The following is a 27919-nucleotide window of genomic DNA, read 5'->3' on the forward strand; positions in this document are numbered from 1 at the left end:
CTTTCTTCAGTGCTGCAACATGCTCCTTCAGAATGTGTGCACACTTTACACAGCTATTGGAGCCAGAGACACTATCAGTGACCTCCAACATCATGCACGCAGCACACTAAATTGGCTTGGCAGTCATGGCTTCACACTCTTCAAACTGTGGTGTAATCTCCTGAGTCTGTGGCGTAAGCCAAAGACACTCACTTTTCTCACCAGACACTTCCCTTGAGCCCTCTTTTTTTTATTATTGCTACTTAAAAGCACACCTACTTAAATAGCACTCACTAACCTTCTCAACAGCCTCTGTGCTCTGACCTCACTTCTGCCCAGCTCCCTCCGCCCTCTGCTGCAAAATCTTCAGTATCCAGTACTAAAATTGGCATCACTACTGAGGGAGCCTTGAAGGGGGGACCTGTTAACTGGAATGGTAACAAGTGGTGAGAGAACCAAGATGATTTGAAGAACTACTTTACCTTGACTTCTCAACCTTTCTGTCACAGATTAATCTGTCCATCCATGGATGTTTTGTAGGGATGGATGCTTAAAGTCTTTATGGAAGCTAAGTTTACCTTCTCACTGAGAACAGTATCCAGAGCGGCACTAGCATTGTGCTAAGTGGAATGGGTCTGGCAGTTCAAAACTGACATCCATTCAACATCCAACTTTCTGTTGACTATCCACAACAACAGAACTGCATTTCACACTAGTGTGCAGTCTTGCGTCCTGGCAGATCCCTCATTCTGCTATTTCCATACCACCAGATGGCCAGACCTGATCCAATTGGGAGCAGCATCAGTATCTGAAAGTTAGGTTTTGCAGCTTCATTTGACTGAAAACTAACTACATGCATGCTAGTAAGACAACAGCATGATATGACAGTTACATGATTCCATGATCAGTGGGTCAACTCAAAGCTTTCCAGTCATAAAGTCAGAGGTAAATAGCATAGGGAAAGGTCAAGAGTAACCACCTAACCAATCAAATTCCATTTTCCATCACTTGGCTCATAGCCTTTCATGCTCTGGTATCATAAGTATACATCTAAATACCACTGTCCTATATACTGTCATGAACTGTGGTAGGCAAATATCTAACCCATTTAGGCATTGTGAGTATTCTTCTGTTCAGTGATGCTAAGCTCTACATGCGAGTATAAAAGCTGAACCAAGAAAATTTCAAATGTTGATCAGCCAGAACCATTCAGTGATTCATGTCCACGTTTTCCTGTTGTCTCAAAAATGTCAAATGGCCAATATTCAATTAATTCTGTTCACTTACTGCTTTCAGTCAAACATGGACAAAAAAACAAATCTCTAGAGAGAAACTGAGAGCGGTATCATAGCTGCATTTGACCTTGTGGCTTCAAAGCAAGATGATTGTGGTTGTTGCTCCAGTAAATATTGGCAACTCAGAAGTAGAAATGGATCATCTACTCAACATCTCTGGTTACACATTGTTGCAAATGCTTCACCTGTGTTTTTCATGGATGAGCAAGAGTTCTTCAAGGTAGATGTTTTCTAATCAACCTGTTCAGAGATGTTATTACACCTGTGAAATATTTGGAACTTGAACTCATGGCTCCTGGTCCAGAGACACAGACCCTACCACCGCATCATAAAAGCAGAGTTCCTCGTGGTAGATATTTTCTAATCAACCTGTTCAGAGATGTTAAATGTCCCTGGAGCAGATGGGACTTGAATACGGTCTCCTGGCCCAGGGGTAGGGTATCAAAGCCATGAGTTCCTTAAGGTAATGTCCTATGCCCAACTATCTTCAGCTACTTCATCAATGATGTTTCCTTTATCATAATTTCAGAGGTGGAGATTTTCACTGCAGTCATCAATGTTCATGATTCAGCAGGTACCAAAGTTGTCCATCTCCAAACCCAGCAAGCTCTGAACAACATCTAAGCTTTGGACTGAAAGGTGGCAAATAGCATCTGCACTGCATAAGTGCCAAGTAATGCCCATCACCGACAAGAGAGTCTAGCCTTTCAACTTTTGACATTGGTATTCATGCCATCACTGAATCCTCCATTATCAATATCCTGGGGAATACCATTCACTAGAAACAGATTTGAACTGGACTAGCCAAGTAAATTTTGTGGCTATGAGAACCGGTCAAGTTCCAGGAATTCTGCACTCTTCAAAACCTGTCCATCGTCTACAAAACCTAAGTATGAGGCATTATACTCCCCACTTGCCTGGATGAATGCAACTTTAACAACACTGAAGTTTGACACTATCCAAGATAGCCCTCTTGAAACCACATCCACAAATGTTCACACCCTCCACCACTGACACACAGACAAGATACCCTGCAGAAATTCACTAAGGCTTCTTAGACAGCTCTTTCTAATCCCATAACCACTAGCATCTAGATGGAAGAGTGCAGCAGATCCACAAGAAAACCATAACTTGCAAGATTCTCTCTAAGCTACTCGCCATCCTTTGTATTGCTGTTCCTTTTATCTCCAGATCTAAAATCCTGAAATTCCCTCCCTAACATCACTACTGTGTCCATACACTGAATGAAGTGCAATGAATCAAGAAGGCAGCATACCACCTCCTTCTCAAGGGACAATTATGGACAATAAATGCTAGCCCAGTTAGTGAAGCTACGTCTTGTGAATGACATTTTAAAAAAAACACTGCCTACCCCACTCTCTTTTTCCTTTCTCCTCTCCTCTCTCTTCAATACCCACACTGCAAGAAAAATGCAGTTCCTCCATGTGGCCTTGCTTACAATATGATGCTTTATCATAAGCCTTTATATTGGCAGAGTTATACAATAGATTGGGGCCTAATAAATGTCAATTTATATTTAAATGTATCCAAGTGAAGTGTTAGATAGCTTGTAGTTATTGTGAATCTTTGTTGTCTTATCACATTGGAGTAACAAAAGCACAAAAAACCTCAGTGCCTCTTGCTCTTGGGATCTTGTTTCATTAAATTCAATGAGTAGTTATTTTACACCAGTTCAAGCTCCTCTTGACAGTTTGTTGTAGCTTTTGCAGTCATTTTGCCCGGAACTTGATTCTGGATTTCATTTTAACAATTTGATATGAGTTTTTACTGGCAACCCATGTATTGTCAGTCCAGCACTATAATCATTTGGTACTGTGTCAACTTTTTTCCCTGAGAATTTTTAAAGATTTAATCAAACCCTCTTTATGAGGTTGAATGATGTCACACTTGAGAATGTGACTTCAGTTTCCACTGGCAATTTACACCGTAGTCTTCCAGAATGCACAACATGCACTGCGAGGAAACTGAGGCAAGACTGGATGAAGCGGCTTAGAGTTTGGTGCTTAGAACGTAGTTCCATGTTTTATTTCACAGTGATGTAGGAGCTGAGAGAGAAATACTTTAATCAACAGTTAAAAGAAAGAAAGGAAATTTGATACAATTGAAGCAGTAATAATGAAGAGCATTTTAGAATGTGCTAATTGCATCTCTGCCATCCTCTGTGGAAAATGTCTGTCTGAGATTGAGCATCTAAAAAATTTAGGACCTGAAGTACAATTGGGGATAGTTAGTAATCCTGTTTTGCTCTTGGCAAATTTTATTATATTGATATAGAATGTTGAGCTGCAATTATAGCAGCCGTCTGTTCTTTACAAATGTGCAGGTGGATTTTGCATGGCAACAATGGACTGAACTGTAGACCCATACTCAGCCCGAACAGCCTACAGATCTCCTGACCCTGCACATTTTCTTCTATTTGTCTTGTGATAGGGCTGCCTGCCACTACAAAAAGGGTAATCAGTTAGGCTTGTTAAGAGCCTTGGTTTTCTAGTTGGTCCAAAAACCCAATGGATGAGGCTACAGTTTAACCGTCTGGAAGCAGGATAACGAAGGCATCAATTTTCCAGGTTAACTTAGAGGTCTCAATGTCTGCCTGGATGGTCTGCGTGTCTTTATTTTAATTGTTCAAACATGTTTATGTTGATCGAAGTGATAGTACCTCCATGATGAAGCACTTTCTCAGTTACTTGCCATTTGTTTTGGGATAAAACTCCTCTCTGTTTCGAAGACTTCTGAATAAGCCTCAAATTGTGAGCCTGCCTGCTGTCCTTAACCAGACAGGAAAATTATCTCTATCAATACGGTGGCTCAGTGGTTAGCACTGCTGCCTCACAGCACTAGGACCCGGGTTTGATTTCTACCTCAGCTAACTGTCTGTATGGAGTTTGCACATTCTCTCCATATCTGCCTGAGTTTCCTCCGGGTGCTCCAGTTTCCTCCCACAATCCAAAGATGTGCAGGTCAGGTGAATTGTTCATGCTCAATTGCCTGTAGTGTTAGGAGCATTAGTCAGGTGTAAATAAAGGGTAGGGGAATGGGTGTGGATGGGTTTCTCTTCAGAGGGTCAGTGTGGACTTGTTGAGCCAAATGGCCTGTTTCCATACTATAGGGAATCTAATTAAATATTTGCTTCTAAAAATCCTAAAGAATGACTATTACGCCTTTTGAAGGCTGATTTATGACCCAGGAACTTTTCAGACTTCTGTTTATATGCCTGGCCATCCCAGAATGCCCTATGTCACCATTGTCTACCCCTCTGCTGGTCCTAAGCTATTGGACTATTTTACTGGCTTTCCGTATTGAATGAGCATAAAACAGGCATCCTGAAGCTAATATTTTCGATTTCCTGTTTTATACTTCATTTCCTGGCTGCCCATTTCATCCCTCTCCCTGGCAACAACCTTCACCTGAAAACTTGTTTGCAATTTTAGTAACACTTACCGTATATACTTTTGTAAAAGCCATGTCCTTTGATACCATGTCTTTCAGCAAAAAGTAAGGGGTGAACATCTTTGAATAATTCGTTCAGGGGATAAAGGTCTAATTTGGGTCTTTTGGAGTTACTGACACTGACCTTGGCTACTGGCCATGGTTCCAAATTCAATAGTGAGGACCCATCCAAGATTATCTCCTGGTATTTCAGATGTTTGAATGGGAGAAAAGCAATTGTAAATAAGACTCACTGCTGTTGCTACCAATCCTGCTCAAAACCTAACACCCTGTATATGAAATAGTTTAAGATCATAGTTAGCAGCTGAAGCGGAGACATTAACTCCTTGAAAGCATTCAGATATTGCTTTTAGTGCAAAAGGGATCAAAGGGTTTGAGGAGAAAGGGGGAACCTGGTTCTGAGTTGGATGATCAGCCATGATCATGTTGAATGGTGGAGCATACCCAAGGAGTTAAATGGCCCACTCCTATATTTTGATGAAACCTGTAGGGTTTTCAAATCCAAAATAAGGGGTCATTATGTTCAAGTCATATGGAAAAATAAGGCTTTTGGAGTTTTACGTCTGGATTTGATTCTTGCGCAGGGTGAGTTATTACTTGAATATGTAAAGTAATCCCCTATATTCATACCATCACAAAGACCACCAACTTACATCAACATAACATTATCTAATGTCACCTCCGTTTCAGTTCATTTGCTGCCGAAACTGTCTTTCATTCCTTTAGTGCCTGCAGAGTAGACTACACCCAGTACGTTCCTAACTGGTTCTCTATTCTACCCATGATGAATTCCATGAGATCCAAAGATTTACGTTTATAAATCATGCCAAGTCCTGTTCAATTATTGCCCTTTTATCACTGGTCTACATTGGCACATGGTCATGCAACATCGCGATTTTAAAATTCTTGTCCTTGTTTTCCAAATCGGTAATGGTTAATCCCTCCCCTATGCTGTAATCTCCTCCAACAACCCTTCAAGGTCAGGCTTTTTGTGTATGTCTGATTGTAAACACTCCACAGAAGATACCCATGCATTCAGTTCTTTAGACCTTAAATTCTGGAATTCCCTCCTTACTCTTTCCATTCTCTTCTAATTCTCTTTCCTCCTTTTCAAAGGAATTCTTCTTCAACTTTTGGCAATCCGTCCTTCTTTATCATCTCCTATAACTTTTTTAAAAATAGTCCCATAATGTTTGAGGTGCCCTGGCATATTTTTTATTTTGTTAAAAGGACTATACATATGCAAGTTTTCTCATCTACAAATTCCAGGCATGCTGATATAATTAACCATTCTTTGTATCAACCCAATCAGTGTCAGCAATATAGTTGAATTAGGGGCCTTATCAGTTGAACCTTTTCAACATGCTCTTTTGCATTGTGATTATAGAGCAAAACTGAAGATAATATTCTCACTTGTCCTTACTTCCATTTTGAGGTGTCTACTTTCAACTCTAGTTAATCCAGGAATCTAGTTCTCATGGTTCAGTGGGATTTTAGACAAATACACTATTGCATGGCCTTAGATTTTTTTTATTATAATTTGATTACACAATATCCTCTTCATAAAGATATTTTGATGTCTTTTGTTCAGCTCCCTAAATGTCTAAGTACTTCATGCAGACCTAGTAACTTTAAATACAATAAAATGATGAAGCATAATGTGATGCTGCAGTCATTTGTGTTTGTATCATATTTCTATCTGCAAATGTGACAAATATCCAATTCATCGTTTTGCGTCTTGTTGTCTGTGTGCGCAAAATTGACTAGCTGCTAAAACTGCATATTGAGGCATAGAATCTTTAACGTGCATCTGAAAGGCAGACAAGGGCTTATGTGGCTACGTCACTGTCTTAGTGTTGCAATGTTAGCCTGGAGTGGAGTTCAAACTTATAAATATTTATATTCAGAAAGCACAACAAAACAAGCTGATACTTCAGAACATGTTCCTTCAACGTAGGTTAGTATCTGATCCCACAGTAACCTTGACATTCCCAGACAAGCAAAGCAAAAGCTACCACATGTGTGCTTCTGTGCAAAATAAATTTAAGATGCCTGTGCACTTTATGAATAGATTCCAAGATTATTAGTCAATATTGTTTAAATATTCTGATCATTATTTATGTGCAATTTTAGAAAACCCGTCTATTCTGCTCTTTTACTATTAGTTCCGATGTAAAACTCAAGAAACCAAAAGTAGAGAAAACTGAAGATGATGATTTACCTCAGGTATGCTGTCATTGGTTTCTACTTGCTACTCGTCACATAGTTATAATTTGAGAAAAACTGTAATTTTACATTAGTCTGATTTCTGTTCATTGCTAAGCAAGCAGGTCCATTATTATTATGCAATGCAACTTCCGGGATGCTAATCTACTCGGACCATTCCTATGTACCAGAAGGCTTTCTCAATAAAGATTCCCTTTGTGTGTGACCATCATGTAGGTATGTTTTGAAATTGCTGATGCCAATGATTACTGCAGTTAGATTTTTATTCATTGGCCTTCAGTGGAGAATTAACATAGAATGAGTCGAGAGTGTGGTGCTTTGGAAAAGCACAGCAGGTCAGGCAGCATCCAATGACCAGGAAACTCAATGTTTCGAGGATAAGTCCTTCAGGAATGGGCTGAGGGGGACTGAGAAATAAAAGGGAGGGGGGGTAGGAATGGAGGGAAGGTAGCTAAGAATGCAATAGGTAGATAAAGGTGGGGGAGGAGGTGGTAGGTCAGAAAGGAGGGTGGAGCGGATGGATGGGAAAGATGATGGACACGTCAAGACGGTGGTGTCGATCTGGAGGTTTGGGACTGGGATAATGTTGGGGAAGAGGAAATGAAGAAACTGGTGAAATCCATATTGGAACCCTGGAACCACATGGGATCAAGGTGGAAGATGAGGTGTTCTTCCTCCAGGTATCGGGTGGTAAGGGTTTGGCGATGGAGGAGGCCCAACACCTGCATATCCTGCACTCAAGGCTACATTCAAACCAACACAATTTGGACCTAAACAGGACAACCAGTACGCATTACAAATCTGAAACCTTCAGCAACAAGGATAGAACCCCTTTGGTCCTCACCTTCCTTCCCAACGACCTCTGTATACATCACATCACCTTCTGCCACTTACAAACAGACCCCACCACTCGAAACATTATTTCACTCCCCACCCCTGTCAGTGTTCTGGAAAGACTATTCTCTCCATAACTCCATCGTAAGGTCCACATACCCCACACCTCACACCCCGTCCCCCCCACCAGCCCACACCCCACTCCCAGCACCTTCACCTGCCACCGCAGGAAGTGCGAAACCTGTGCCCACACCTCCCCCCCCCTCACCTCTGTCCAAGGCCCCAAAAAGATCCTTTCACATCCAGCAGAAATTTATCTGTACCCCACCAATGTCAGCTGCTGTATCCATTGCACCCGATGTGGTCTCCTCTACACCAGGGAGACTGGACACCAACTTGCGGATCGTTTCAGAGAACATCTCTGGGACACACACTAACCAACCCCACTACCCATGGCTAACCACTTCAACTTCCCCTCCCATTCTGCCAAGTACATGTAGGTCCTGGGCCACCTCCATTGCCAAACCCTTAAAACCTCTCACCTGGCAGAAAAACGCCACATCTTCCGCCTGGGGACCCTGCAACCACACAGGATCAATGTGAATTTCAGCAGTTTCGTCACTTATCTTAGCAATTGCAGTCTTAACTCACTTAATGTAACTTATCATATTGGAATCAGAAAATTGTGGATTTGTGGTATTCTAAGACTTGTGTTTAAATTAAAGCTGACAATTTAATGCAGTCCTGTGACAGCAACACTATCTGTCCTGTCAAGTGCAGGTAAAAGATCCATGGCACAGTTTGAAAAAGACTGGCATTAGCTGCTTTTGTCCTGGTCATATTTATCCCTGAATGTTATAAAAGGATTGTTGTATGAAAATTGATTGCTTTATTTCTCATGTTAAAATTGAATGCTGTATTTCTCACACTTCCTAAATGCCACCTTTATTAACTGTAAAATGTTCTAAGTTCCTATACAATGCAAGTCCTTTCTTTAAAATGCTGTCTAAATATCTATGATCCTATTAGGTGTAGATTAGAATTTTTAAGAGTGACACCTCAAATGAAAAAGCTGTTTGCCGTTCTACGTCCTAAATGACTGATTTCTTATCTAAAGATTACTAACTGAATTTTGCAAAATTCCCGACTCCAAAAATCTGACTCAAGATCAACTGCACAATGTGTTCAGGTTTTCTTGAGTAGTGATGTGGCTGGGTGTGTCAAGTCCACCGCTCTTTGGAAAGAATACAGAGGCAGGCTGCAGGGGTTACTGGTTGCAAACATGGTTGTGTAAAGTGCCACTGTCAATGCTTCAGGACTTGCAAAGAATGATGCATTATATAAGAATCCTCTAACCTTCATCTATCACACCTCTTCAACCCCCAAAACCTCATCCCATGCCAACTCATAGCTCCCTCCATGTCAACCTACATTCCTGTACCCAACAATTTCCTTTTAAACTTTTACTGCAAATAATAACATTTATGCCAAACCTCACCCACCTGCCTTTGATATTAAACCTTCCATGGCAGCTTGATAGCTTCATGGACATCATGTGTATTGGCTTTTCCGATTAGTTTATTTAGTGTTTAACACACATTCAAGTATACTTTACTTGTTCCAAAGCTGTCCCTGGACCTGACCCAAAGAGACCCCTCACCTCTACAAAGAACTGAAGTAGGTGTTTCCTTTTGCTGAAAAGTATAAAGTCATAGAGTCATACAACACGGAAGCTGACCCTTCAGTCCGACTAATCCATGCCAACCAAGTTTCCCAAACGAAACTAGTCCAGTTTATCTGCTTTTGGCCCCTGTCCCTCTAAATGTTTTCCCTATTTGTGTACCTGTACAAATGTTGTTTAAATGTTGTAACTGTACCTGCACCTAAACTTCCTCTGATTAGTTCATTCCACATACAAACTAGTTGCCCTTCAGATCCCTTTTAAACCTTTCCCCTTCCACCTTAAGAAGTTCAAAACTAGAGAGCATATTTTTAACTACACTATGAAAGTGCCCTTTCTACCATGAAGGAACTGTGGGCAAGCAACCCAAGATCACTCTGTTCCTCTCAGCTTCCTAGTGTTCTGTCATTTGGGGTGTTTCTCCTCTTCAGTTCTCCCTTACACCTTTCTATACTGTTCTCCACTACAGCCTCTGTTGATTTGCTCCCTTTTGTACCTGTTTAAAAACCCGTCTCTTCCTCTTCATCCAGTCCCGAATGTTTCTAGACATCTACGGTTCTCTGGACTGATTCTCCTATTATTTCACCCTAAAAGGAATGTGTTTAGCCTGTACTCCTGCCAAACCTTTGAAAGCTCTCCACTGTTCTGTAGATTTACCTGGAAGAATCTGCTTTGGCCAGATTCTGCCTTATATAAGCATTCCCTCCCCAAAGCCAAAATCTCTTTGTGGATCATTTTTCCCTTTTCCATAACAAATCTAAACATACTATCACTAAATGCTCTCTCCCTGCCCGCCTTAAATACCGTCTGGCTTTGTTACTCAGAATTAGGTTCATTGCTGTACTTTTCTGTTTTATTCTTTTTACATGTTGATACCAAAAGCTCTCCCAAATAAATTTCAAGAATCCTACCCCCTCTAACCCTTTTATACTATGACTGTCCCAATTTCTTTTGGAAAGATTGACAAACTATCAGCACTCCATTATCATGTGGTCACAGTCCCGGGACTCCCTACTCAACACAGATGCCTTCACCATTCTGGCTCAAACAAACAGCAGGCAATATGTGGACTATTCACTGAGGTAATTAGGGGATGTAAACCTTCCCAAAATGAAGAGATAGTTATAGTGTAAAGAGAGCAGGCAGATTTCTTGATGACGTATTCAGGAATGACGTAACTCTTGCAAGGGTATTTGAGAGTGGTGGTGCTTCCCCTTGTTACTCTTGATGCTAGATCTTAAGGATTTCAGTAGTGCTGTTGAAGAACCCTTGGTGAGTGGGTGCAGTAGATTTTTTTTAATGCAATTAAATTCCATTGGTGGTGGTTTAAAATAGTGGACCCAATAATAAATTTCTTTGAAGTGCTTTGCATTGTTTGGAGCTGTACTAATGGAGAACATGTAATCACAATCTTGACTTATGCCCTTAATGTTAGTAATATTTTGGGAAGTCAAGAACTGAGTCAGTCTTGGCAAGCACCTAGCCTGTGATCTGTTTGTTACTCGAGATGAATTTCTGGTCAGTGGCGATTTCCCCAGAATGTTCAGCTGGGATGTTGTTGACAATGCATTGAATTTCAAAGACTGGTCAATAAAGGTTTTGCTTTGCCTAGCTATTAGATTAGATTCCCTACAGTGTGGAAACAGGCCCTTTGGCCCAACAAGTCCACAGCAACCCTCCGAAGAGCAACCCACCCGCTCTGACTAATGCACCAAACAATATGGGCAGTTTAGCGTAGCCAATTCACCTGACCTGCACAAGTTTGGACTGTGGGAGGAAACTGGAGCGCCCGGAGGAAACCAACGCAGACATGAGGGAAATGTGATTGTCTGGCACTGGTCTGGCATTAATTCTTCTTAACAGGCCAAGCCTGGTGATTGAGAATAATCTAACACATTAGCTGCCATGTTTGATTCTTTGTCACTTGACCAATCCATGGGTGATGTCTCCAATTTTGGCAAATGCTCATGACTCTGCTAAATTTACTAGGATGGGACTTTGATCATATCTGCATTTGATCTCTATGTAGGTAACCATTAGGCATCAAATTCAGCTTTTTGATGTCATTGCATTAGCAGGTCAGTGTGATAGGTATTGGAAAACAGCTCAAGCCAGAGAAGAAAATTTAAGGATATTGTAATGCAGATTGCAAAATTGGTGTTATGGATTTTGTTTTTTTTTCCAAAGCACGTATGTAATTTTGAAAATGTTTTACCTTGGTTTATTCTTTTTAAAATATGCCTTTTTAATATGGTTGCATTATCTTAAAATTAAAGACTTAGTGCACCTAATGTTCGGGTTTGAGTATATTAGAGCCAGCTTTTGCTGATGTACTGCCTTTTCTTGGACCTTGAGGTTGAATTCACACTGAAAAGGTGTCTTTTAACAATTCCCTCAACCCCCTAGCCTCAACCATAAAACTACCTGTGTGAATTCTTGACTTAAATCAGAAGTACAGACTGTTAAAATACGTGTCTCTTTGGACATCACATTTATAGTGTTCTGGTTATGTAGAATTAGAATATTTTACCTAGTTCAGGTTTCATACTTGAAGGATGATGTAAGGGTCTTTTTAAAAGTATAAGAATGAGACTCTCCATGATTCCAGGGCTGTTAGAATTTAATCTAGTAGGTGGTGGTGCAGTACTATTGCCATTTGATTAGAATCCAATAAACACAGATGAATGCTCTGGAGACATGAATTCAAAGCCCACCACAGTTGGTGTGGCATTTAAATATTACCAAGAGACTCGTTTTTAAGTCCAGATTTAACAGTGACCGTGAAACCATTGTGGATTGTTGCAAAAAATTCTGGTTCATTCATCTCATTTTAGGGTAGGCGATCTGCCAGTGTTATCTGATTGGACAACATGTGACTCCAGACTCCCAGCCATATGGTCAACTCTTAACTGCGCTCAGAAATGGCTAAGCAAGCTACTTAGTTTAAGAACAATTTGGATCAGGCAATAAATGCTGAATTTACTGGCATTATTCTCATCCAATAAAAAAAAAAGAAAAATGAAATGAAGTTGATGTTTTGGAGCAAACGAGATGGAAAGGAGTTTTGACAGCTGCATAAAATCATGAAGTGTCAGTAATGAAGAGAAGACAAAAGATATTCCAGTTACTTATGGTATGAGCACCAGGGACATGTAAAGTTGTGCCTCTGTAACAAGGAATCCTGACAAAAGAAATGGATATGTCGCACTAGGACTGGGAGGACTCTTGAGGTTTCTTATAATACAGAGGAGGCCATTTCGCTCGTCAAGTCAGTGTTGGCTCTCGAGAAAAATCGGTCATTACCATCCTCCTGCTAGGCTAACTAATTGAAGACAGTCATGATTTGGAGATGCCGGTGTTGGACTGGGGTGGACAAAGTTAAAAATCTCACAACATCAGAATATAACCAGGTGATGAAGGAGCGACGCCCCGAAAGCTAGTGCTTCCAATTAAACCTGTTGGACTATAACCTGGTGTTGTGATTTTTTTTAAAATTGAAGACAGAGTTGAGATAAGGGGGGCATTTTCAGGATAGCCACTGTAACTACTGGGGTCCCACAGAGATCAGTGCTGGGACCACAATAATTGATGTCTGGAATATAGAAAAGAATGTTTGCAAGTGACTGAAAAATAAGTATGAAGGAAAGTGGGAATGCAGCATGGTGGCTGTTATCACTGCCGCCTCCTGTGTTTGGGACTCAGGTTTGATTCCAGCCTCTAGTGACTGTATGAGTGGAGTTTGTGCATTCTCCCTATGTTGGTGTGAATTTCTGCCTGGTGCTCCATTTTTCCCTACCAGTCCAAAGATGTACAGGTTGGTTGGATTGGCCATGTTAAATTACTCCGTGTCTAAGAATGTCGGCCAAGTGGATTTAGCAGGGTAAATGCTGAGTTACAATGATAGAACGGGGCATGGGTCTGGCTGGGATGCTCTTTGGAGGGTCGGTGGAGGCTCCATGGGCCAAATGGCATTTTTCTTTACTGTGTAGGGATATTGGAAAGATGGTGCAAACTCTGCAGAATGGTATAAACAGATTAAATGAGTGAACAATAACAGTCAGTAGAATATAATAAGTTATGAATTTTGGCAAGAAGAATAGAGGAACTAAATACTATTTAAATAGAGAAAGATGAAAGAATCTGCAGCATGGCTTTTGGGGGAGGAGGGGAGTTGAGGTCCTTGTTGGTAAATAACAAATATGGTACATAGTGCAGCAGGTAATAGGGAAGGCAGATGGAATATTGGCCTTTATTTCAAAGGTAATGGGAGTATCAGAATAGAAGAATAAAACAAAGAACTGCAAATGGTCAAGTTCTGAAACAAAAATAGAAATTGCTGGAGAAGCTCAGCAGATCTCTGGAGAGAAAGAAGAGCTAACGTTGAGTTCAGCAACCTTTCATCAGAGCAGCTGCCAGTGAACTCACAACGTTAACTTTGCTTTCTCTCTGTAGATGCTACCAGACATGCTGATGTGTCAGCAATTTCTGTTTTTGTATTAAAATAGAAGTCTTACTAAAATGAATAAGCACTAGTTTGACCATGTCTGCAATACTGTATGCAGTTTTGGTCTCCTTACCTTCAGAAAGGTGTCCTGGCATTGGAGGCAGTCCAGAAAAAGTTCATTGGTACAGCGTATGGAGAGATTTTCTTGTGAGGAGCGAGAATGTCGGACTTGTGCTCTTTTGGAGTTTAGAAGAATAAAAGAAGACTTTATTGAAACATTTCAAGTTCTTTGGTGCTTAATAGGGTAGGTGCTGAGTGTGTCTTCAACTAGAGGGCATACACCCCAGAATGAGGGTTTACCATTTAAGACAGATGAGAAATTTCTTTTGAAGTTAGTGAAACTGTGGCATACCTTTAAAATACGTTTGAGATTCTGGTTCATTAAATACATTTAAGGCTGAAGTAAGTAGATAATTAATCAGTAAGGAAATGAAGAGGTATAAGCATTGTTCTGTTGGTGTTTCTTTTGTAACCAGCAAGTATACACCAGGTAAGCAAATTGTAAATCTGAACAGGAACAATTCCTTTATGAAGCTCAAACTTTCAAAACTGGTCTTAGATGAGACTCCAGCTCCACCCCTCCTAGCTACCTTGAAAGGGCAGCAACACCCAACTACATGCATAACAGGCATGAGGCAGGAAAAGATTATCAATTCAACTAAGGACTCTTCGAATTGTGGAGCTGACTTGATGGGCCAAACTGCCTACTTCTACTCCTATTCCTTGCACTTCCACAAATGTAATTTATTGTATCCGTTGCTCCCAATGCAGTCTCCTTTACATTGGGAAAACTGGATACCTTCTCGCAGAATGCTTTAGGGAACATCTCCAGTACACCTGCACCAATCAACCCCACTGCCCCATGGCCGAACATTTCAACTCCCGGCCCCACTATGCCGAGGACATGCGAGTCCTGGGCTGCCTCCAATACCACTCCCTCACTGCCTGACGCCTGGAGGAAAAATGTCTCTTCTTCCGCCTCAGAACACTTCAACCCCAGGGAATCAATGTGGATTTCACCCGTTTCCATATTTCCCCCCATCACCCTCCCCAGTTCCAACCTGTCAGTTCAGCACCATCCTCATGACCTGTCCTACCTGCCAATCTTCCTTCCCTTCTATCACCATCACCCCCACCTCCATCCACCTATTACACTTTTGGCTACCTTCTCCACAGCCCCATCTTTCCCCCCTCCACCCCGGAGGCTCCCAGTCGCATTCCTGATGAAGGGCTTCTGCCTCAAACGTCTATTTTCCTGCTCCTTGGATGCTGCCTGATCTGCTGTGCTTTTTCAGCACCACTCTAATCTTGACTCTGATCTCCAGTATCTGCAGTCCTCATTTTGCCTGCTTCTACTCTTTTATGTCTTATTGTCTTTTTTTAAAATTTACTACATCAAAACTAAAATAATTTGGTGGTGATCTATTTATTGCTTACCACAGCACTAACAAAACCATTCTTAATAGTTCCTGCCTAGTGCTAGCTGGCTTCTCAATCAATCTGTTCAGAGATGTCCATCCACACCTCTGTTGCAGGTCGGACTTGAATCTGAGTACCCTGGTCCAAGGAAAGGGGCACTACCACTATGCCGCAAATGGCCCTATATGTGAATATTGAATAAATTACCTTATGAAATAGGCTTTTGAAATTGGTTCTTAAACAGATTAGTTTTACTGCTGCTTTCCATATTTTTTTTAAACAAAAGTAGACTAAATATCTTTCCTGTTAACAGCAAGGAAATATCTGCAACAGTCCTTGGACGACTTTCTGTAAAAAGCAACCAGTTAAAATGAACAACAATATCACTCGTTAGTTGTTGAGCATGCTAACACGTTATTCAATGTTTTTAATCAAGGAAATGTTTTATACATCTAATTTCAAAACAGACATCATCTGCGTGTAAGGCAGCAACAAGTAACTCTGCGAAGCTGAAGAAATCGAAGACCACAATCAAAGAAAAGGAGGGAAAGCAGAAATTGGGGAAGGAGGGAAAAAGCAAGACTCAATTGAAAGAGGAGGAAGAGAAGAAAAAAGATGCAGAAAAATGGAAATGGTGAGGTTAATAACTTTAGGAATGGAGAATAAGGATCTTTTAATAATATTTTTCTTATCGTAGTATTTTTAATCAAGTCATCACTTCTCCTTTTGTGCATCTATATCTATATGCAGTCTTCAGAAATTAGTGGAATTGACAAACAAAGCTTTGCCTCCTTTTTAATCTTTCGAGAAAGTACCTTTTAATATTTGAATTTCAATAAACCAATTTTTCTAATCTTAAATGTATGGGGTGAGAAAGTAGAGAGAGAATAAGATCTTCCAGCCTTTGTCTCTTCCCTGCTGACTTCTAATCTGTCTTTGCTAATGATATTTTTGATTTTATAAAATATGGGAATAGGTGCAAAATTTACCTTTTGACCTTTGGAGACTGCTCCTGCAGGGAGCCCTGGCTGACATCTCAGAACAAGAGTGTCAGACATCCTGTTCTATCAGAGCTGGCTCATGAGGGAGCTGGATCGATGTCAAGGACTCGTCACGAGTGACTTGGTGATGGGATGCTGGTCTCTCTGGGCTGATTTCAGGTCCTACTGCCGCCTTAACATCAAGGTGATCCCAAGTACTTTCTCACCAGTTAACTCTTTAAAACCTAAGAAGAGCAAGCTAATTTCCATGCAGCAGTATTTCACAGGTGAAATAAATGTTGAGAATATAGAAGGGTGGCTGGGTGGGTGTATAATAACATAAAAATTGTCAGTGAGAAAGAAGGCATTGGGTTACTGGAGTGGGAATGTGAGTTCAAATGGATTGGTCAGATGAGTGGCAGATGGAATTTAATCCTGAAACCAAGTTACAAGACCAGGGAGTACTCGATGTATAGTAGGGCACTAGGAAGCTCCTGTCAGAGTCATAAAGACATACAGCTCGGAAACAGACCCTTTGGTCCAACTCATCCAGAACGACCAGACATCCCAACCCAATCTCGTCCCACCTGCCAGCACCTGGCCCACATCCCTCCAAACCCATCCAGATGCAATTGTACTAGCCTCCATCCCTTCCTCTTGCAGCCCATTCCACACACGCACCACTTTCTGTTTGAAAACGTTGCCCTTAGGTTTCTTTTATATCTTTCCCCTCTCACCCTAAACCTATGCCCTCTAGTTCTGGACTTCTCTACCCCATGGAAGAGACCTTGTCTATTCATCCTTTCCATGCCCCTCATGATTTTATAAACCTCTTTAAAGTCACCCCTCAGCTCCAACGCTGCTGGGAAAACAGCCCTAGTCTATTCAACCTCTCTCTATAGCTCAAATCCTCCAACTGTATTAACAGCCTCGTAAAGATTTGCTGAACCCTTTCAAGTTTCACAACATCCTTCCGATAGGAGAAAGACTGGAGTTGCATGCAACATTCCAAAAGCGCCCTAACCAATGTCCTGTACAGCCGCAATGTGAACAGAGATCTTGGGATGCTTTTCCACAAATACCTGAGAGTGATAGGACAGGTTAGTAGGGTAGATAAGAAGGCGTATGGGACGTTTGCCTTTATCATTTGTGGCACGGAGTATAAAAGAAGGAACTTGTGTTGGAGATGTTCAGGACTTTGGTTCGGACACAGCTGAAATACTACATACAGTTCTGACCACCACCTGTAGAAAGCATGTGATTTCACCGGAGAGGATGCAGAGCAGACTCACCAGGCTATTACCTGGGATGGAGCATCTCAGTTATGAAGATTGGATGGATAAACTTCAGTTGTTTTCTTAGACCGGAAGGTTGATTGGGGATATCTGATAAAGATGTATAAGATGATGAAGTTCGTAATCTGGGTGGATAGAAAGCAGTTGTTTTCGTTTGTTGAAAGTCAATAACAAGGGGGCCCTTAAGTTGAAAGGCAGAAGTTTTAGAGCAACTTTAAAATATATTTTAAAGTTCTTGCCTCAGAAGGTGATAGTAGTCTGCCTGGGAGGGTAGTTGAGGTAGCTATCCTCAAGCCTTTAAAAAGTACTTGGATGAGCATTTTAAGTCATAACATTCAAGACTACAGACATGTGCTGGCAAGTGGAACTAGTTTTGATTTAGTGTATTTTTAACAGCACATAACTGATGGGCCAAAGGGCCTCTTCTGTACTGTGTATTCTGAAAACACATGACTAACGTGGACCTTGGTTCAGATTTTCTCCTGGCAATCCTGATAGTTCCTGCCGTGGGCACACTGTCACCCATACAACTTTTTACCCTTTACTTTTAAAGAGGGTCCTACTACCTTTTATGATGTTAAGGTGATCCAAAGTACTTTCTAGCCACTTACTGTTTTAAACCCAAGTAAAGCAAGCTAATTTGCATGCAGCAGTATTCCACACGTAGGTTAAACAAATGTTGAGGGTTTATCAGTTTAAATTTGTATATTTACAGGATGAATATTGTGCCGGGCATTGGAAAAAATCTCTGCTTGTTTTCAATTTTGCTGTGGGATCTCTTAAATCCACCTGTGGGGCAGTCAGGGTTTGGTGTAAGAACTTATCGAAACAGACATTTCCAATGTTGCAAAATTCCATCGGATGGTTTGTAGTTTGAAAATGGTATCATTGATTAAAGTTTAACATTGTCAGAGTCATAGTGATGTATAGCATGGAAACAGATCCTTTGGTCCAACTCATCCATGCCAACGACATATCCAAAATTAGTCTCATCCCACTTGTCAGGACTTGACCCATATCTTTCAAAAACCTTCCTATTTTTATGCCCCCCCCCCCAATGTCTTTTAAATGTTGCAAGTGTACCAGCCTCTAGCACTTCCTCTGGCAGCTCATACAGGTGAAAAAAATTGTCCCTTGGGTTCCTTTTAAATCTTACCCCTCTCACTGCCCCCCCCCAACTTGGGGCGGGTGGGGATGGGTGGAAATAAAACATTGTCTGTTCACCCTATGTATGCCACTCATGATTTTACTCTGTTCCACATTAGTATTTGAAATATTAATCAAGTTATTCAGATTTTAGATCAGTTCTTCCAAAAAAAATAAGTTTATCATTTTCATCTTGTGTTCTGTCAATTTAATTTTTAGGTAAGAAACTGAGCTAATTTGTAAAGGAATAAAAATGCTCAATTAACTTAATTGTCATTGAATTGAAAAGTATTTTTCCTACTTTGACACAATCAGTCATAGATGAGAAATTTTTTTTGTTACTTATTTTTTTTTCCCTTTGTTTGTTTGCCTTAACAAATAAAAATTGAAAATCTTCTTCAAACTAAGTAAGGATTATGCTGATATGAATCATTTTCATTTACAGAAATTTGTTGTCTGTGGGAAGGGGAATGTAGCAGCACCACAGGAAGTGTTGTCAGGTTCAAAGTTCAAATGAAATATCAATGAGTGGAGCAAGTCCTCCTTGTAGGAGTGTTTCAGCGTCACATGTTTTTAAGCAAACTGAGCTCTAACATGTTTTGTTATGTTCAGATGTGTGGCTGCTGTGACAAAAATAGCCTTTAGCAATTTAAACTTTAAGCATAGCAATTTAATTGTTAGGACTTTAAGATGCACATTTCCTATTGCTCAGAGAGTACGGTTTGCAGGGAAGAGGTAGGCTGCAACCTTCATTTTTTTTTAGTAAGCTAATAAGGTAGGAATTAATAAAAAGAGAAATGTGCCTTCACAAGGGAAGATGAACTATTAATTTGCATGTGTAAAATATTTTGTTTATTTCATTTTGGATAACTCTCAAATCCTCTCTTTCTTCATCTTTGAAGTAATGTAATATTATCGCTGGATTTATGCGTCTTGTATGTGAGATTAGTTGACTGGAATTAGGTGTAGGATGGATAGGAAAGAGATGTTTAGAAATAGTGTTCAACATTCCCTTATTTGAAAGCAAGGTTTAAAAAAAATGGAGATTTTAATTAAATGCTACAAATAGCAAAAACAGCTGTAATGGCATTGTGGAACTATTTTTTTTAAAAATCCACTGAAATTGGATTCGCCAGAAGACTGGTCAGAGCACTGATGATTGAAGGTTGCATTCCAGGCTTGCAAATAAAGATGGAGGAGAAAGTGAGGTCTGCAGATGCTGGAGATCAGAGTTGAAAATGTGTTGCTGGAAAAGCACAGCAGGTCAGGCAGCATCCAAGGAACAGGAAATTCGATGTTTCGGGCATAAGCCCTTCTTCAGGAATGAGGAAAGTGTATCCAGCAGGCTAAGATAAAAGATATTTCGAATTCCCTGTTCCATGGATGCTGCCTGGCCTGCTGCGCTTTTCCAGCAACACATTTTCAGCAGTTGCAAATAAAGATGTTCAATTGAGGAAACACTAGAGATGAATCATCTTTTCTTAAATAGAGATTGAGAGTTTTAATTCTAACCTTTACACAGAGCCAAAAGTTATGCTCTAGCCTGCGCTCCAATGGTGTGTGGTGGAAGCAAGTTTACACAAGATATTCAGAGGGAGTTAGTCAGTTATTTTAAAGAAGAATGTGTAAGATTATAAGAAGAAAGTAGGAAAATAGCATGAAATGTTATAGTTATTTGGATGGGCTGAATGGCCTCGAGCACTGGAACAGTTTTGATTTTCTCTGAATTCCAGTGCTTAAAATAGAGGTTTTTGAAAGGATACGTAAACAGAAAGTGTTTCCACAGAAGAATTAGTTAACAAAGAGAGCATATTTATGATTGGCAAAAGATCCATAAATATTTGTGTAGAACATGCTTCCAGAAGGGAATGTGAAAACACATTCAATTCAATTGACGTTGAATACATCTGCAGAAGGAATAGGTGGATAGAGGGAAGGGAAGGGAGGAAGATGATAAATGAGAGGATGAAAGGCAGTCACAAACTGTTGACTCACTTTTCACTGAAGATTGTAAATGATCCACTTCAGGTGTTTGAGTTGTTGACAGTGTGGAGAGGAATTACTTGAGATAATCTAATATGGCTGAGGAAGGGTTTGACATATGATCCAACATTTTATAAAGTTCAAATTATTGATCATCCTCATGTAATCACGTCATAATTTTATAAGCATAAAATCGTTGTCTCTTGTGACCTCCTTGCTAGCTAAAAGTTAACAAAAAATGCTATCTTTGCTTATCTAATACTAACTATCTTTGAAAGATTCCTTTTGATTTATAGAATGAAATGTGTAGTAATACTTCCACAAAAAAAGAACTATCAGTCATTGCCAAATATTGATATTGCTGTCTTCTGCATTTTATCTCTCCTTCAATGCCATCAGGTGGGAAGAAGAACACTATGAGGATGGTGTGAAATGGATGTTTCTTGAACACAGTGGTCCACTGTTTGCACCTGAATATGAGCCACTTCCTGATGGTATTGATTTTTATTATGATGGTGAGTACCAATGTTCACACCGTTTTTACAATGTATCAATAGTTTCTGGAACTTATCAACAAAAAAGACAATTTCTCTCATGTCAAATATTATTTATGGCCACAAAGATTTCTAAGACCTTGAGTGCAGGTTCATAGTTCCTTACGTGGAGCCGCAGGTAGGCAGGATAGTGAAGGAGGCAGTGAGGACTGCAGATAGACCATTACAGCGCCATACAGGCCCTTCAGCCCTCGATAGTTTCACCTGATTGTTGCTTCAGGTCAGTATAACAATTTGAAGCCCATTTACCGTACACTCTCCGTTATCATTCATATATTTATCCAATGACCATTTAAATGTCCTTTAAATGTTGCATGCCCTTACTATGGAGTAAAAAACCTGCCTCTGGCATCTGTCCTATATCTATCACCTCCGTTTAAAGCTATGTCCCCTCATGCTAGCCATCGCCATTTGTGGAACAAAGCTCTCACTGTCCACCCTATCTATAATCCTCTGATCATCTTGTATGTTGGAGATCAGAGTCAAGAGTGTGGTGCTGGAAAAGCACAGCAGGTCAGGCAGCATCTGAGAGCAGGAGAGTCTATGTATAGGGTATAATCCCTTCAGGAATTTGGGGGTGGTTGCATGGGGGGGGAGGGGACTGAGAGTCTAATGTTAATGGGGTGGGGGTGGGGGAAAGGTAGCTTGGAAGGTGATAGGTAAATGAAGCTAGTGGTGATAGATTGGAGTGGAAGATGGGCAGGTAGGCTCAGTTCACGAGTTGGAGGGTTGGATCTGGGGTAAGCGGGGGTAGGGGAGATGAGGAAACTAGTGAAACTAGTGAAATCAACATTGGTACCATGTGGTTGGAGGGTCCCAAGGTGGAAGATGAGGCATTCCTCCTCTAGGCATCAGGTGGCTTGGATTGGGCAGTGGAGGAGAACCAGGACTTGCACGTCCTTGGCAGAGTGGGAGGGAGAGTTGAAGTGGTCAGCCACACAACGATGGGATTGTTGAGTGCGTGTTTCCCAGGGATGTTCACTTAACTGTTCTGCAAGTTGACATCCTGAGAGATTGGTGGGGTGGAAGGTGCGGACCTGGGGTGGGGTTTGTGGCTGGAGGGCATTGTTGATCATGTGGGAGGGGAAATTAGAGTAAGAAGCCATCTGGGATGTTCTGGAGTGGAATTACTCCTGAGAGCAAATGCAATGGAGACTGAGGAATTGAAAGTAAGGGATAGCATTTTTACAGGAGGTGGTGTTGGGACAAGGTGTAGTCCAGGTTGTTGGTGGGTTTGAAGTGAAGTGCGTTTGATGAATTGTATGAAGAGATTGAACAATTTACCAATTTCACAAACACCTTCCACCCTGACCTCAAGTTCACCTGGACCATCTCGGACACCTCCTTCCCCTTCCTAAACCTCTCCTTCTGTAATACCTTCCAGCGTACCTCCTCCACTTCCTGTACCTCCACCCTTGAACCCCACCCCTCCAACTGCAACAAGAATAGAACTTCCCTCTGTGCTCACCTTCCATCCCACCAATCTCTAGATACAATGCATCATCCTCCGCCATTTCTGCCACCTACAGTCAGGCCCAACCACCAGAGATAAATTTCCCTCCCCACCCCTATCAGCATTCTGCAGAGACCATTTCCTCTGCGACTCCCTTGTTATGTTCACATGCCCCACCAACCCTCCCTGCAGTCCTTGCATCTTCCTGCCCCTGGCAAGTGATGTAAAATCTGTGCCCAGACCTCCCCCTCACTCACAATGGCCCAACAGATCCTTCCACATCTGGCAGAGATATTCCTGCACATTCAAACATCTCATTTACTGTGTCTGTTGCTCCTGATGTGGTCTCCTCTACGTTGAGGAGACAGGACGCCAACTTGTGGAAAGGTTCACGGAACAGCTTTGGGGCGCATGTACCCAACAACCCCACCACCCTCCGGCCGCCCATTTCCACTCCCCAACTCTGCCAAGGACGTGCAAGTCTAGGTTCTCCTCCACACTAAATCCAAGGCCACATGATGTCTGGAGGAGGAATGCCTTATCTTCTGCCTTGAGACCCTACAACCACACGGCATCAGTGTCACCATCCCCAGTTTCCTTATCTCCCCTCCCGCCAGCTCATCCCAGATCCAACCTTCCAACTCTGCACCGCCTCTGGTTCTATCTGTCAATCTTCCTTCCCACCGATTCACTCCACCATTCGTTCTGACCTATCACCATTATGGGTTTAGATTAGAGTGGTGCTGGAAAAGCACAGCAGGTCAGGCAGCATCCGAGGAGCAGGAAAATCGACGTTTCGGGTAAAAGTCCTATCGTCATTATCCCCTACCTTCATCTACCTATCACTTTACAAGCTGCCTTCTTCCCCCACCCCAGCCCAAACCCCCTCCCATTTATCTCTCTGACCCATTGTTGACCCCACCACCACCAACAACCAATCCCTGATTAAGGGTTTATGCCAGAAAATCAACTTTCCTGCTCCTTGGATGTTGCCTGACCCGTGCTTTTCCAGTAGCACACACATGTTTCACTACTGAAGGAAGTGTTTAGTGTGCTTGTCTTTATTGGTCAGTGCATTGAGTATAGAGATAGAAGGTCATGTTACGGCTGTACAAGACATTGGTTAGGCCATTTTGGAATACTGCATTCACTTCTAGTCTCCCTGCTCTAGGAAGGAAGTTGTGGAACTTGGAAGGGTTCAGTAAAGATTTACAAGGATAATGCCAGGGTTGGAAGATTTGAGCTATAGGAAGAGACTGAGTAGACTGGTGCTATTTTCCCTGGAGAGGTTTATAACATCATGAGCGGTATGAATAGGATAAATAGCCAAAGTCTTTTTTTTCCCCGGGTGAGGAAGTCCAAAACTAGCGGGCATAGGTTTAAGGTGAAAGGGGAAAGATTTAATAGGGACCGGAGGAGCAACTTTTTCACACTACCAGAGGAAATAGTGGAGGCTGGTACAATTACAGCATTTAAAAAGCATCTGGATGGGTATATGAATAGGAAGGCTTTAGAGGGGTGTGGGCCAAAAGCTGGCAAATGGGACTAGACTAAGCTATCTGAGCTGACAAGTAACCTTTTGGGGTTTATAAAATCATGAGGGGTATGGATCAGATAAATAGATAAGGTGTTTTCCGTGGGATGTGGGAGTCCAGAACTAGAGGGCATAGGTTTAGGCTGAGATTGGTAAGATTTAAAGGGACCTAAAGGGCAACTCTTTCATGCAGAGGGTTGTGTGTGTATGGAATGAGCTGCCAAAGGAAGTGGGGGAGGCTGTTGCAATTACAACATTTAAAAGGCATCTGGATGAGTATATGATAGGAAGGGTTTAGAGGGATATGGCCCAAATGGTGGTAAATGGGACTAAACTAGGTTAGGATATATGGTCGGCATGGACAAGTTGGACCGAAGGGTCTGTTTCCATACTGTACACCTCTATGGCTCTATAGAATGTGTTGGTTAAAATGTTAGAATAGGAGGGGATTCTTTTCTTCAGGTTCCTGGAACCCAGTAATGAGTTACATTCTCTGTCATTTCTTTCTTAAAGTAAAAGTACATGAATATTTGTAGAGAGCTGGTAAGATGCACAATGGATAGTAACTTGCAATTACAAAAGGTTTCAATTATTAAAATGGGAAATGTGGCCTGTCTATAACTAACAGAGAAATTAGGAATAGCATCAGATCTAAGAAAGGGGCGTACAAATAGGCAAAAAAAAAAGCAGCAAACCTGAAAATCGGAAGCAGTTTTGATTTCAGCAAAAGATGACAAACTAATTAAGAGGAGTGGAAGAGGGAGATGAGCGTAACATACAAACTGATTTTAAAAACTTCTGTAGATATGTGAAAAGAAAAATAACTAGGTAGGACAAATGCAGGTCTCACAGTTAGAAATGAAGGAAGATATAATAGAGAAAAGAGATGGTAGACCAATTAAATGCATATTTTGGCTCTGTTTTCACAAGGGATGACACCTAACATCGTGTGTGTGTGTGTGTGTGTGTAAATTGATGGGATAAAAGGCCACAAATCCTACAAACAATGAATAAATTCGAGGCTCACCTTTCAAGATTCTATAGACTCTAGAACAGTTTCTGTGGGAGGGTAGGTAATGTAACCACACTACTTTAACAGGGAGGTGGGGTGAAAATAGGAAATTATACAGACTTATTAGCCTCTTATTGTTAGTGGGGAAATACATATCATAACAGATTTAATAACGGACCACTTGGACAAACAGTGAGAATTGGGCATTCAGCATAGGTTTGATTTACAAAAGACCAATCTTGCTTTACAAACGGAATTGTTTTGAAGATTTAATTAGTAAAATTCATAAGGGACAGCCAGTGGATATTGTTTACATGGACCTTCAGGCTTTCAACAAGGTCCCATATTAAAAACATTAGCAAGTAAAATTAGACACATGGGATTGGGAGTAGTGAACTGCCACAGATAGAGACCTGATTGACAATGTGAGGTCTTGAATTTTGGAAATTCGAATCAATGTAGGTGTTTCATAGTGAATGGTAGGGCATTAAGGAGTGTAGTGGAACAGAGGGCCCTTAGAGTTAGGCACACGGTTCTCTGAAAGTGGAGTAATAGGTAGACAGAGCAGTGAAGAAGGCTTTTGGCACACTCAGTCAGGACGTTGAGTATGGAAGTTGGAAGTTTTGTTGCAGTTGTATAGGATGTTGGTGAGGCTGCACTTGGAGTATTGTGTTCAGTTTTAGAACATAGAGCAGTACAGTACAGGCCTTTTGGCCCTCAAGGTTGTGCCGACGTTTTTATCCCACTCTAAGATCAAACTAACCTTATGTACCCTTTATTTTACTATAATCAGTGTGCCTATCCAAGAGTCTCTTAAATGTCCCTAATGTTTCTGACTCTACTACCACTGCTGGCAGTGCATTCCACGCACCCACCACTCTGTAAAGAGCCTACCTCTGACATCTTCCCAAAACCTTCCTCCAATCATGTTAAAATTATGCCCCTTCGTAGCCATTTCCACCCTGGGAAAAGTCTCTGGATAGCCACTCTATCTTTGCTTCTCATCTTGTACATCTCCAATCAAATCTCCTCTCTTCCTCCTTTGCTCCAATAAGAAAAGCCCTAGCTCTTTCAACCTTTCTTCATAAGAAATGCCCTTACATTGTTTTGGTCACATTGTTATAGGAAGGATGTTATTACATTGGAAAGCATGCAGAAGAAATTTACAAGGGTGTTGCCAGGACTCAACAGTCTGAGTCATCGAGAGAAATTCAACAAGCAAGGACTTTTTTCTTTTGAGCATAGGAGACTGAGGGGGGGATTCTTATCGAATTGTGGAAGAACATGAGGCATGGATAGTGTGAATGCAATCAATCTTTTTCCCAGGGTTGGGGAATGAAGGACTAGAGGGCATCAGTCTAAGGTTAGGGGGGAAAGAATAGAAGGTAAGCCGAGGGGCAACCTTTTCTCAGAGGGTGATACATAAATGTATTTAGCTGCCAGCTCATTGAGGCGTGTTCATTAACAACATTTAAAAGGTGTTTAAATAAAATACATGAAGAGGAAAGGTTTAGAAGGATATGGGCCAAGTGCAAGAAAATTGAGTCGGTGTGGTTGGACATTTTGGACGGCATGGACCAGTTTGTGCCAGAGTCTGTCTCTGTGCTGTAGGACTCCCATGATTCCATGACAGAAAACCAAGAGTAGGAATAAATGGGTACTTTTCACAGTGACAGGCAGTGACTGCTTCAGGAATCTGTGCTTGGACCCAAGCTATTCACTATGTCTTAATAATTTAGATTAAGTAACTAAGTGTAATATCTCCAGGCTTGCAGATGATGAACAGTTGTGTGACAGGAAGGATGCAGCGAAGCTTCAGTTTGATTTGGTTGCTTGCAAATGTGTGATAGATGAAATATAACATGAATTAATTAGGTTATCCACTTTAGCAAAGACAGGAAGGTAGATTCCTATCTGGATGGTGATAGGTTGGGAGAGCAGGATGTGCATCAAACTGGATGTGCTCTTATGTCAGTTGTTTAAAGTAAGCATGCAGCTGCATTGGGCAGTGAAGAAGGCAAATAGCCTACTAGCCTTCAAAGCAAACAAGTTAGTACAGGAGTAGAAAATACAATATATAGGGCCATAGTGAATGACTCCTTGAGAATCATGTGCAGTTTTGGTCTCTTTATTTGAGAAAGGATTTTCTGGATCTAGAGGAAATGCAAGAAAGATTTACCAGTCTGATTCCTGGGATAGCAGAGCTGACTTATGAATAGAGACTGGATTGGTTCAGACTATATTAACTGAACTTTACAAGAATGAGATGGAGCTGTAAGCAGCCAATAAAATTCTAACGTGACTAGACAAGGTAAATGCAGAAAGGATGTACTCTGACTAGGGAGTTCAAAACCGGTCTTGTTGCCTAAGAATATGCATAGGGCATTTGGTGCTGAGATAACAAGATATGAAAGGCTCTCGGCAAGTGTTGGAAAGTGCAAGTAAAGTAACTAGGTGCTTGTTTTGACTGGCACAGACTTGGTGAGCTGAAGGGACTTTTTTTTTCTGTGTTGGAGATGAGAAATGCCTTCAGCCAGAGAGTGGTGAGCATTT

General features: G+C 41.2%; 2 protein-coding genes across 4 annotated transcripts in view; both read left to right on the forward strand.

Annotated features, from left to right (window-relative positions):
• Positions 1–16047, forward strand: part of LOC132815239 (nucleolar protein 58-like) — an 87268-nt gene extending 71221 nt beyond the window's left edge. The window contains exons 11-12 of the mRNA XM_060824054.1: positions 6911–6971; positions 15877–16047. Of these exons, the coding sequence (XP_060680037.1) occupies positions 6911–6971; positions 15877–16047 (232 nt within the window). The remainder of the gene's footprint in view (positions 1–6910; positions 6972–15876) is intronic.
• A 3306-nt stretch (positions 16048–19353) lies between these two features.
• Positions 19354–27919, forward strand: part of LOC132815070 (DNA topoisomerase 1-like) — a 46315-nt gene continuing 37749 nt past the window's right edge. For all 3 annotated transcript variants that reach the window (XM_060823771.1, XM_060823770.1, XM_060823769.1), the window contains exons 1-2: positions 19354–19565; positions 21213–21328. In XM_060823771.1, coding sequence (XP_060679754.1) covers positions 19435–19565; positions 21213–21328 — 247 coding nt within the window. In that variant the 5' untranslated portion in view covers positions 19354–19434. The remainder of the gene's footprint in view (positions 19566–21212; positions 21329–27919) is intronic.

The sequence above is a fragment of the Hemiscyllium ocellatum genome, chromosome 4, assembly GCF_020745735.1.
Source record: "Hemiscyllium ocellatum isolate sHemOce1 chromosome 4, sHemOce1.pat.X.cur, whole genome shotgun sequence".
Lineage (NCBI taxonomy): Eukaryota > Metazoa > Chordata > Chondrichthyes > Orectolobiformes > Hemiscylliidae > Hemiscyllium > Hemiscyllium ocellatum.